Source organism: Theropithecus gelada, chromosome 3 (genome assembly GCF_003255815.1).
Source record: "Theropithecus gelada isolate Dixy chromosome 3, Tgel_1.0, whole genome shotgun sequence".
NCBI lineage: Eukaryota > Metazoa > Chordata > Mammalia > Primates > Cercopithecidae > Theropithecus > Theropithecus gelada.
This window is the reverse complement of record NC_037670.1, coordinates 142,040,273-142,052,614: the sequence shown is the minus strand read 5'-3', so window position 1 is coordinate 142,052,614 and position 12,342 is coordinate 142,040,273. Positions and strand designations below refer to the sequence as shown.

Here is a 12,342-nt window from a genome sequence, read left to right as displayed (position 1 = left end):
GAGTTGCCAGCACTTGTTAGGGGAAAGGCTGTGGGTGAAACAGATTTTGCTCATGAAGTTGGGGAGTTCAGATTTGGTTGCAGGAATTTGAGATGTTTTTTAGGGTATCTGTGTGGAGATGTCGAATCAGCAGGAATTCCCGAGACAAGTGAGAGCTGATGAATAAATGTGAAGGTCAGCAGTCTATCAGTAATATTTAAAGTCATGGAACTGGATGAGATCACTAAGGGAATGAACATGCACAAAGTAAATAGAGAAAGGAGCCCCGAAACACACTATCGTTAAGAAGTCTGGAAAAGGTGAAGGGAACAGTAAAGGAACAACATTAAAGAGCGACCAAGGAGGTACTACCTCCTTCCAGGAGAACTACCATCTATGGGTATGGAGATCCAGGAGGATTATACCAAGGAGAAAAGAGAGATCACTTGTGTCAGGTACTGTGGATAAGTAAGATGACTGAGAGTCAGCAAATGGAAAATAAAGTAATCCAGCAGTTGGTTAGTTAATGGAAAAATCCAGTTTAAGAAGAGAATCATATAAACACATGTTGTTTTAAAACATTTTAATTGTAAAGCATACAAAGTAATTTTTTTAACCAACGTTTAGATAGAAGTCTTTAGTGTGGGTTCTACTAATTAAAATTTCACATACTCTTGTTTAAAAAAACATACCTTTAATTCATCGTCTATGATTTCTAGTGTTTGACTGCTTAAACACATTTATGAAGCAAACTAAAGGTGATATCTGTCCAGAGATTATTAAACCCTTTCTCATTTCATATAGTTGTCCCATTTATACCTCATTAGATAACATTTTTTAGCAGTTCCTAAACTGTCTCTAAAGAATTCAACTTAGTTTTCACAGGAACGGTAACTCATATTTCATCAATTTATGGAATATTTAATTCACTAACTGTAGTCATCAGTTCAGTGAATATAGAACATTTGGAAACAAACACACGTAACTCAGTATACAATTCAGCCATGAGAACAGAAGTACATGGGGGTGCTACCCACTGCGCTGGAGCCTCAGTCAGAGAAATCGAAAAGAGCTTTTCAGAAGTTCATTCGTACTACCCTGTTAACCATTTATCAAATACTTACTGGTATTTACCATATAAGAATATATAAAATCTATTACAAAAGTAAGTTCATTTATTCTTCATACCAACTCAATGTACATTCCCTCCATTTTATGGAAAAAATTGGGGTACAGAGAGATCAAGGCAATTTACAAGAATACCCAACTATAGGAGGCTGACGCTGACCCTGGGGCTCAACCCAAGGTTCTCAGTTACTATCCTAAGCATCCCAACCTGTCCAGCTATAGCCTGCCTCATCCATGACATTATCTAAGAAGGAAAGGAGAATATAGAGAACTCAGGGTCAAGGGAGGGTTATAGTTATTTCAGATATTTTTTTAAAACCTTGACAATCTTGCTGATGGGAAAGAGTTAATGAAATAGAAAAAGCCAAAGATGCAAGGAAAGAGACAGTTCATGCAGCATGCTTCCAAAGAAACTGAAGAGATTGGAAGACAAAAGTTTACTCTGGTGTAAGAACGTTCAATATAATGTTATTTAATGGAGTAAAATAGCTATCCTTTGGTTTGTATTTTTAAATGTTTGTATCTGCTTATTTTATATAATAGTTTTGCATTTTTTTTCTGTCCGGATTTTTTTAACTCCTAATTCTTTTACTCTTCTACCAGATGCTCTTAAAATACCCTTAAGGATTTCAGTGGGTGAGATTGAACCAAGCAACTATGGTTCTGATGACTTGGAATGCGAAAACACAATATGTGCTTTAAATATCCGCAAACAGACATCATGGGATGATTTTTCAAAAGCAGTGAGTCAAGCTCTGACAAATCATTTCCAAGCAATCTCTTCTGATGGATGGTGGAGTCTGGAAGACGTGACTTGCAATAACACCACCAATTCCAACATCGGCCTCAGTGCAACAAGCATACGATCCATCACACTAGGTATCAGCAGTCTTATGACGAAGAGAAAGTGAAATTTCTGGGTTTATTTATGTTTATGGGTTTCATAACCTGATTCTTAGTTCATTGATTAAGCACATTCAAAGCTTATTGTGGCAGCTGCCAGTGATGAAAAACTTGAGTATTCACAATGTAGCCATTATGTAATGTTGCCTGTTAATATAAAAATGCTTTTATACCTCAAATAATACTGAAAGAGTAAAAAACATGAAAGCCCTTGATGAGGCTTTGTGATTGCACTTGCTATTCTAGATAAATGCAAGAAACTGAACACCCCACAGCTGCTTGCTTTTGCACAAGTAATGAACACAGCTCAAAATTTGTTCTCGGGTTGACCCAGGAGCACTATAGTGCATTAGTACCTTACCTCCAGGACAGGTTTTCTGATGAAGTCTAGACTTGAAAGAAGCACTTTAATAAAGATATATTCATTGCTTCCACATGGGATGAATCAGGGTGATAACTGGTTATTTCAATTTGATAGACAGCACAAAACAAATTCCAAAGAAATTAGGAGATTTGCTTTCTGCTGAGCATAGTAAGTTCTCTGTAAATATTAGTTGTCCCTGATTAGTTCCTTTCTTCTTGGTCCAGGAGAACTACCATCTATGGGAAACCTGCTCCTTTGCAAGGACTGTGTTGGGTGCTTTATAAATGGTCCTTTCAATGGTGTCATTTTACTGATAACTCTGTACAAGATGACTTGCTTGAGGGCACAGAACCAGTGAGCAAAGCAGACAGGATTCAAATCATATTCTGTCTGATAGAAAAGCTTGTGTACTTTCAACAGCACCATACTGGAAAAGAATGGTCCAAGGTTGAGGGAAAGGTGGGCGTTTTACCGTTGCTATTTATCTGTCAGATTATTATATCAGAAAGTGTTTTATTCTGTTTACCCATATATGTTTATTTACTTTCAAAACGTGTTACTAGTTTTTAGAGAAGAGTATTCATGACAACTTGATTTTATGGATCTTTGGTATGATCATTAAAATTACTATTATTGACTAGGCATGGTGGCTTATACCTGTAATCCCAGTGCTTTGGGAGGATGAGGCAGAAGGATCACTTGAGCCCAAGGGTTCAAGACCAGCATGGGCAACATAGTGAGACCTCATATTTACAAAACAATTTTTTTTAATTAGCTTGGTGCGGTCACATGCACCTGTAGTCCCAGCTACTCGGAGACTAAGGTGGGAAGATCCCTTGAGCCCAGGAGTTTGAGGCAGCAGTGAGCTATCATGCAGCCACTGCACTCCAGCCTGAGCCACAAAGTGAGACCCTGTCTCTTTAAAAAAAAAAAAAAATTATAGAATTGTTATAATGTACTTAAAATTGCATTAAGAGATGATTCAGTTCTTAGGAACACATTTTGTCCACACATGAAGTATTACTCAAAATATGGTTCTGGCCCGGGGTCTGATAAACAAAGTCAGTCAACTGTGTATTGAAGGAAATGGCCCTCCATCAGCCTTTGTTCAGCTAATGTGGAAACTGACAAAGGCAGATGGATATTCACTGCCAGCAGATAAGTTTACCTCTGTGAACAGTGCATGCTAAGGCTTGATTATTGCAGTGTCCGTGCTTGTCTCAGAGGTATCGAGCACCCTGGTAACACTTCACATCCAAAAATCATTGAGTTCGGTGGATAAAGGGCTTAATTTAGTGCCTTGCTGTAACCACTTCATAACTGGTAATTATTAGTGTTATTATTGTGTGTATGTAAGTGAGTTTGCTGGATTCATACCCTAAGCTACATGAAAGAAACTTCAGGTCAGCAGATAAGCAGAATTACAGGTGGGTGTGCATGTATATTGGAGGCATGCTGAGAATAGATATTTAGGAATTCATCTGTGGAAGTTAGAGAAGAAAACAAATACGTATTACCAATCACCCCCTAGGGAAGATACCTATGGAGTGGCACCCTTTCAGAACAAGAGTGAGCAGAGGGCCCGCAATGGGAGAGGACCTGCCTTATTCTGAGCACCTGAAATTATCTACTTTTTTTTTTTTCTGGAATCTAAAAATTTGCTGGAAAGCGGATCAGGGACCAGATCATAAATGATCTGATATCTCACCCAAAGTGCTTAAGCTTTGAGAAACAAGCATTGGAAGAACCCTGAAACAGTTTTAGATTATGGTCAGCTTTGTTCTTAAGAGCTTAACCCTGGAAATATTTGAGTGGATATATTTGCTTTCTAGATCTCTCCCTGAATCCCTCCTATGGGCTGCTTTGGAGAAGTCTGTAGGTTGAAAGCCTTCCTTTCAATCTTCAACAAGAATTTCATTAGGGAGCTAACCCCTTGTGTGGCCCTGTATGTGTTCTGTATGTGCCTTTGACAGTGTAAGCTCTGGATTCCTTCGGGTTCTCACAGAGGAGAGCATACGTTTTACCCTTGTGAGAAAAATCACTCATAAGCTGCCCTTGACATTTTATTTCATTTTTTGGAACTAGGAAATGTGCCATGGTCAGTGGGTCAGAGCTTCACGCAGTCCCCGTGGGACTTTATGAGGAAGAATAAGGCAGAGCACATCACTGTGCTTTTGTCAGGTAAGGATGTCCCTAACTAAGGTAACGTTTAAAGAGTGTTTGCTTCATGGCTGCCTCAGAGCACCAGTTCTTAAATATTCAAGTTTCATCCCATGTCCTCTAGCCACGCACATGTGACTTCCACCACTAGGTAATTAGATGTTTTTTGAAATGTTTGATTAAGGGGAGGAAAATTCAAAAGCTATGTTCTTGACACCCATGGTGATGTCTGTCTGGATCATTGATTCCTGTCATTCTGATTGCATCACTCATTGGAAATAAACCAGAGGCCAAACTGGCATGCTGATAAGAGAGTGACAGAGACTGTGTTAGAAATGTCTTTTTTTATTGTGCCTAATAATGCTTAATATGATTATTAAACTGGTACAGGCTAATGTTTAGTGGGCACCTACTATGTACTAGACCCTGTTGTTTATAGCATAAGTATCAAATCATTTAATTCTCATAACCCAATGAGGTACGCATTTCTGCTTATCCCTATTTTATATCCAAGGAAATGGAGGCTCTGAGAGATTGATATCCTTGCCTAAGGTCATGCTACTGCTACGTGGTATAGGAATACTCAATTTCTCAGCCCTTGATGCTAAACAGCTATGGAGTTCATCATGTATTTCCCATACTTGGGAATGGAGTCTGAAAATTCAATCTTAATAAATATTTATTTTATTACTTGAACTGGACTTATTGAAGTTTAAAGAAAAGTGTAAGGCCACCCCAGAAAATTGCTTTAGGCCCAAACAATGTATTGAGAGAATGGCAGAACTTGGGGGGAGGGGTGGCGGAGTATCGCCAGTCGACCTAATGCAGGCCAAGGCCAAAGCTTTCTGAGATTGCAATGATCTATGATAACTTTTACTTATGAACTGTAAAACATTGAGCCCAGCAATCAGCAGATACTGGGCACAGTGTTGGGACTGGGATCTGGAGGCCCTGGCTGTGGTTGCTGGGAGGTAGGCGGGCATCCCAGGGGGTGGGGGAAGGAGCAGCTGGGAGCTCTCGGGAGGTCAGGAGCAGTGGCAGTTTATCAGCCAGAACAAAGTGTGACAATATTTTCACAACAGAAAGGCACATTGGTGCCTCCTGGCCAAATGTCAGCTCTGCCTACATAAGTCAAAAAACACACTTCTCTTTTATGATAGATTCTGTTGTATTTTGATCATTTATATTTAATAAAGGAGTGCCCATTTTTCTTCTTTGTCTGTCCTTTCCTACAGGTCCTCAAGAAGGCTGCCTCAGTAGTGTGACTTATGCCTCCATGATCCCTCTCCAGATGATGCAGAACTACCTCAGGCTGGTAGGTGCACACTGCTGAGTGGAGGCCTGTGTTTCCCATCCCTGCCACTGGAAAACTGGGTGGCCCATTTTGATGTTTAAAGGAGGAGTGCAAGCCCTCCAAACCCGCCCTGTACTCTGACACCATTGCCTTCCCCACCAGCCCCCTCCCTGTCAGCCCGCCAATTACATAGTCTGGATGTCTGTCACTGTCATCCGGGTATCTATTGCCTGGATCCAGAGGCCACCTGTGACCTGTGAAGTGTTATAATTTGGGCAGGAGCAGGTTGTCTTCCTTTAACAAGGACTTGATGTCAAGTAAATGATGATCAGTATGGAAGGGAATGACCACAAATATTAAGATGTCTTACTATAAACTTTTATGACTTAAAATTGAGTAAAGATGCTAGCATTAGTGAGAACGTTAATTTGGCCACTTTAACAGAAACCAAATAATTACAGCTTAAACGGGATAGAAGTTTATTTTTCTCAAACATGTAAGTCCCAGCAGGTGAGAGGCCTGGGGAGGGAGAAGTGGCAGGGTGACCTCCCCAGGATCTCAGCACCCTTTCTCCCTGCTCCACTCTTCCCTGGAATGTTGTTTGTGTTGCTGGGTCAAAGGTAGTCACCACTCCCACTCCCACTTCCTAGCTGGAAAGAGACAGCCTGGAGGGCAAGCCTTTCCTTTCAGGGGAATTGCACGTGTCATTCCTGCCCACATCCCATTCAACAGAACTTAAGACACCTGTCGCTGCCTAGCTGGGAAGTGGAACCTTTTGCTGGGCAATCGTGCACTCACCTAAAACCAGGTGGTCTGTTACTAAAAGGAAGAAGTAGAATATGATCATCAAAAGAAAGTAGCAAATTATAAATGTAAAATGGATAAATGTAATGCTTTGCATTCATTACATACTTATTACATGCCATGCAATATGCCAAGTGCTGTTATGATTTATTTTATTTATTCTTCAAAACATCCCTATGAGATAATTTCATCCATTTTATACATGGGGAAACTGAACAGAGAGAGGTAAAATGCTCAAAGTCATGCATCTAATAAGTGATGAAGCCAGAATTGTGCAAGTCTCTGATGTGTATGAGATCTATCTAAAACTAATACTACCGGTATAAAACATCAAAAAATAATTTTGCTTGCTGCCTTAATTTAGATGACCTTTTTAAATAAATGAGTTGAAATTATGACCCTTGACAAAAGTTGTTTCCATAGACTGTGAATTGATGCCTTTGTTTTCACTCCTTATGAAAAGAAGTATTCAAAACCATTCCATTGATCATTTAGCCAGGCTCAAAGTTAGGATTAACTGTGGCTGTACCAGCAGCCCCAGTAGCAAAGAAACATTCAAAGCCTCACAATGTAGAAAAGGTGGATTCTCCTGAATCCGATACTTTGACTTCTTTGCTTTACTCTTTGTCCCCCTTCCTAAAAGCATCAAAGTATGCCTGTGATAGGAAGGAGATCTATATCATTACTTGGCTTACATGAAGGTGGAAGGGTGTGATCAACTGGTTTTCAGGAATGTTAGCCTCAGGCTCTCAGTAGAATCAGCTGGTAGAACCACTCCCTCCTCTCCCCTTCCCCATTCTCAGCTTCTCCATACAAGGCAAGGTTCTGACCCAGGGCTTTTCCTTCATCCATTAAGATGATAAAACATAACTGCAAATTAGCATTGACTAGCAAATCTGGAAAATGAAATGTCTGCTAGTCACATTATATGTAAAATATTCCAAGTACACTTATATGTGTGCCCCCTTTTACATAAGACATAGTTTTACTACCAGTTAACAGCAAATCAGAGACCAAACCCTGTTGTTAATTCTGTTCTGAATTCAGTGAGTGTACATAAAAGGCTTTTTTAATCCAACGATTAACTCTTGAATGAATACAATAAAAATGTATCACTTATTTCAGCAGTCACTGCAAAATTTAAAGTGACTGAGACAACAATGTATCATAGTGGTTGTGAATGTTTTCTCTTCCATAAACAGTTATAAGCCCCTTAAGAGCATAGGCCCTGTGTTATGCATTTTTGTGTCCTGTTATTTCAGTTGTTTCACAGCTGTTTATTGAGAGCCTCTTAAATGCAGGTAATGCTTTAGAAACTGAGGATAGAGCCCTGGCCTTATAGAGTTTGCCTTCTAGTGGTAAGGAAGGCAGATTTTTAAAAAATCAAATGAATAAATGCATATGTAATGTGATGACCAGCACTAACACAAGTGTGAGGTAAAATAAAGCAGACAAGGAGATAAAGAGTGGGTGGAAGCGGAGGCAGAAAGCACTATTTTTAGATGGAGTTATCAGGAAAGATCTTACTATAGTGACGTTTGGACTGAAAAACAAATGAAGTGAAGGGAGTCACCTTGTGGAGGGTGTTTGAGGTACAGGGAACCACAGATACAAATGTATCTAGGTTGACAGTGAAGTCTGGGAAATGATCAGAAACTAGATCATGCAGGAATATGGCAAAAAATTTTAATTTTACTCCAAGTGGATAGGAAGCCACTGGGGAAATTTGAGCCAGAGAATGGCATAGCTTCCCAGTTCCACAAATAACTACAGGCACATTGATGTGTGTTGAATTGTTGGAAATCTGTACAGTAGATATACAAATGTAGTAATAGTTGACTTTGTTTACCTTCAACTTTTATCTTATGTTCCGGGGTACTTGTGCAGGTTTATTAAATAAACATGTGTGATGGTGATTTGCTACACAGATCATCCTATCACCTAGGTATTAAGCCCAGCATCAATTAGCGATTCTTCCTGATGCTCTCCCTCCCCGCAACCCCCACTGTGACAGGCCCCAGTGTGTGTTGTTCCTCCCACTCCACCATGTGTTCATGTGTTCTCGTCATTCAGCTCCCACTTATAAGTGAGAACATGGAGTGTTTGGTTTTCTGTTGCTGCATTAGTTTGCAGAGGATTATGGCTTCCAGCTCCATTCATGTCCCTGCAAAGAACATAATCTCATTCCTTTCTGTCGTTGCTTAGTATTCCTTGGTGTGTATGTACCACATTTTCTTTATCCAGTCTATCATTGATGGGCATTTAGATTGATTCCATGCCTTTGCTATTATCCATAGTCCTGCAGCGAACATACGTATGCATGTATCTTTATAATAGAATGATTTATATTCCTTTGGGTGTATACCCAGTAATGGGATTGCTGGGTCAAATGATATTTCTGCCTCTAAAAATAAACGACGATTTGCGACACTCTCCCACAGTGATTGGACTAATTTACACTTCCACCTACAGTGTAAAAGTGTTCCTTTTTTTCCACAAGCTTGCCAGCATCTGTTGCCTCTGGACTTTTTAATAATCACCCCTGTGACTGGCGTGAGATGGTATCTCATTGTGGTTTTGATTTGCATTTCTCTAATGATCAGTGATGTTGAGCTTTTTTTCATGTGTTTGTTGGCCACATGAATGTCCTTTTGAGAATTGTCTATTCATGTCCTTTGCCCACTTTTTAATGGGTTTGTTTGTTTTCTTGTAAATTTGTTTAAGTTCCTTGTAGACTCTGGATATGAGACCTTTGTCAGATGGATAGATTGCAAAAATGTTATCCCGTCCTGTAGGTTGTCTGTTCACTCTGATGATAGTTGCTTTTGAATAGTTAATTTTTTATTGAGCATTTATTATACACCAACCTCTGTTCTAAATATATGGATAATCTCATTTAATCTTTCTGTGAGATAGATACCCCATACAAGTTACATTTTACAGGTAAATAAACAAAGACTCAAAGTAATTTACCCAGCGTCTCCAGCAATTAAATGGTGAGACCCACGGAGTTGAAACTAGCCTTTCTGCCTGCTCATGCATGTAATCATAGTTTATTAGCCTAGGTTATTAGCCTATTGATTAAGCATTGCAGTACCAGTCATTACTATTTATGCAAATATCTAAAATGCATGTGTTAAAACCCTTATGCAGAAAACCACATGTAGTGAAGACTTTAGATCAGGATTCTGTTTCTGTTTCTGTTTTTTAAAACGATGTTATTTTTAAATACTTTTATTGTTAAAAATAATACAAGTACATTTTAAATCTCCACCCTTGATTTAATAGAGGAAATATTCAACCCAATTGAGTTTTGAATCACTAGTAATTTATTGTAATTGTTGAATTTTTTGCATTAACTTAAACATTTCTCTTAACCAGTTGCAATTTTTTGTTAGGTTATTTGAAACCTCGTATTATAATAATTCAGTGACTATGAATAATTATTACATTAGAAAAAATGCTGGAGTTCCATCATCTTGATCTGAGTGCTCCTTTAAAATTAAGAATCTGAATGTCCTGGATGGGATCCTTGACAGATTCTTCTACCTGTTTTTCATTCACTCCAAAATGTGCCGTGCCAGTCATTGAGAATCATCACTAGGAGAGCCTAGTTATTCTCCATCCATTCCCAAAATAAATTCGCTACTTTCCCATAAAAATAAGGTTGTAAGTGATGGTTATGTGTCTAAGACATCCCACAACCCTGGTAGCAGAGGGCCAGCTCTAGCCTGATCTTTCTCAGGGAAGGGAGGAGCAAGCCTGGGTGAGGTCCTAGTGAAAGTGGGAAGCAGCTGGTTGCGTGATATGAGGAAGAGGTGGCTCTGCCACCAGTGGAACATTTGGCTTCCGTGGCAATAGTGGAAGAGGATCCTGGGCAGTAAGTGTCAGCCCAGAAAAGGTCTAAAGCAGAAAAACTTCATGAATTCCAGAGCTGGCTGACAAGGGAGCAGTTATGTCTAAAAGTTCCATCTTATAGTTTTATGTTTTTGAAATAGCTGTAATACCCAAATTATTATGTCTGTATCAATAAATGGGGACCTGTCTATATTTGAAGTTAGTAACCAAGTCTGCTATGTATGTGAACTGTAATTTCTCTTAGATTCCTATTACTCTTATACCTATTCTTTAAAAGGGACTTCAGCAAATGATTAAAATGCTCTCTACCATGAAGAATTCCAGTTTTTTGTATTCCAAATGCTGGATGTACCAATATTGTTTGAGGAAATTTTATGTTAATGAATAGACCGTAATTGTGTCATCAGTGGCTCTAAAGTCACAAGTAAATTAGTTATGTAAAATCAGGTGTCAGATGTGGGTAGAATGAAATTTGTAGCTATAGAGCATGTGATTTTAACAATCCCAATTTTATTGGCTCTATAGTGCCCTTTTATTTTTCTTTTCTGTTTAGTCAGCACAAGCTGGCCTAGAACTGTCTCTGGACAGAAGCTGCTTTTCCTCGGACTATGTATGACAAGTGAAACTCCAAACAAAACTTAGGATTTATTGCTTTAAAATGCCACAGCTCTGCAAACACATTACAGGTGCCACATCAACAGTAGTGGAGATCACAGCTCTTCTGGTAAACCCCATTCTGCAGGAAAGCATTGTGGAGGGAAAAAAATAGAGATGCATGGTCTATTGTTGAGGTCACTTGTTTCCATTTAATCCAGAATCTGTTTGGCTCACAAAGCACTAATTGACATGTGATGAGCTTCCTGAATAGTCTGTGAAGACACAAGAATAAAAGGGATTGGTACCAATTGTGATAATGAGGCCAGTGTCCCTTTACCAATAAGCAGAAATGTCACACTATAAATGTGCACTTAGGGTATAATTCTGATAACTACAATTAAGACTGTAATTTTAAAAGTTTTGTTTGATCTTGTTCAAAGAACAGATCTCCTTTCAATACAATTAGAATATTTATACCCCTCTTTCCCCAAAAGCTCTGCCTGTGTATCTATCTTTAGAGCCCTCTGCTGGAAGAATGGAGTATATATATTCATTATACCCAAGATTTTGATATTTGGAGAAATATAATATAACTTCAAAACAATATGTAATGTCTTAGCAAAGCTTTGCATGTTCGCCCCGGTTCTGATAGAGCAACAGGTTCCCAGTAATTGAGCTATTTTTGTTGTTGTTCAGAATTTAAATGGTAACCAACGCGACTATATCATTTGATGAGATAACAGAATACCATTTACAAAAAATTGGTAATACCTGAAATGAAGAGAAACCTACTAATGAAATGCATGCATGAAAATGTATGAATGATCTGGAAGTATATCCATTTGTTTTTCTCTTTACCTACCTAATTCACTTATTTATTTATATTTCTACTTTATCCCGTGAAGGACTTTAGACTATGTAATACAAAGGGCTTACTTCTGGTGAATGGCCTTTTCAATGAAATTTGAAATTGAATGTTTCCTGCATGTGTTTCCTAAAAACCTACAGTCTGAGAACAAATGAAGTGTTGAAACTAAAGACAGCTCCTTTATGAAACTGGGTCTCTTTATGTTATTTGATTCCAAAATCAATCTTAAGAAAGTACAGGCAGTTTGACAGGGTGACCATAATGAATAGAGCACTCTTGTTTTCAGAAGTGAGACAAGATTAAATAGCCACGCTAGCTGAAAAATCTCAGGGGTAAATCTTGAAAATCTTTAGCCTGTTTATTTTCAGTAAATCTTAAAACTCGGTA

General features: G+C 38.7%; 1 protein-coding gene across 4 annotated transcripts in view; it reads left to right on the top strand.

Annotated features, from left to right (window-relative positions):
* CTTNBP2 (cortactin binding protein 2) overlaps positions 1–12,342 on the top strand; it is a 163,769-nt gene that overhangs the window by 112,405 nt on the left and 39,022 nt on the right. For all 4 annotated transcript variants that reach the window (XM_025379249.1, XM_025379251.1, XM_025379252.1 and 1 more), the window contains exons 10-12: positions 1,711–1,986; positions 4,460–4,555; positions 5,770–5,849. In XM_025379249.1, coding sequence (XP_025235034.1) covers positions 1,711–1,986; positions 4,460–4,555; positions 5,770–5,849 — 452 coding nt within the window. The remainder of the gene's footprint in view (positions 1–1,710; positions 1,987–4,459; positions 4,556–5,769; positions 5,850–12,342) is intronic.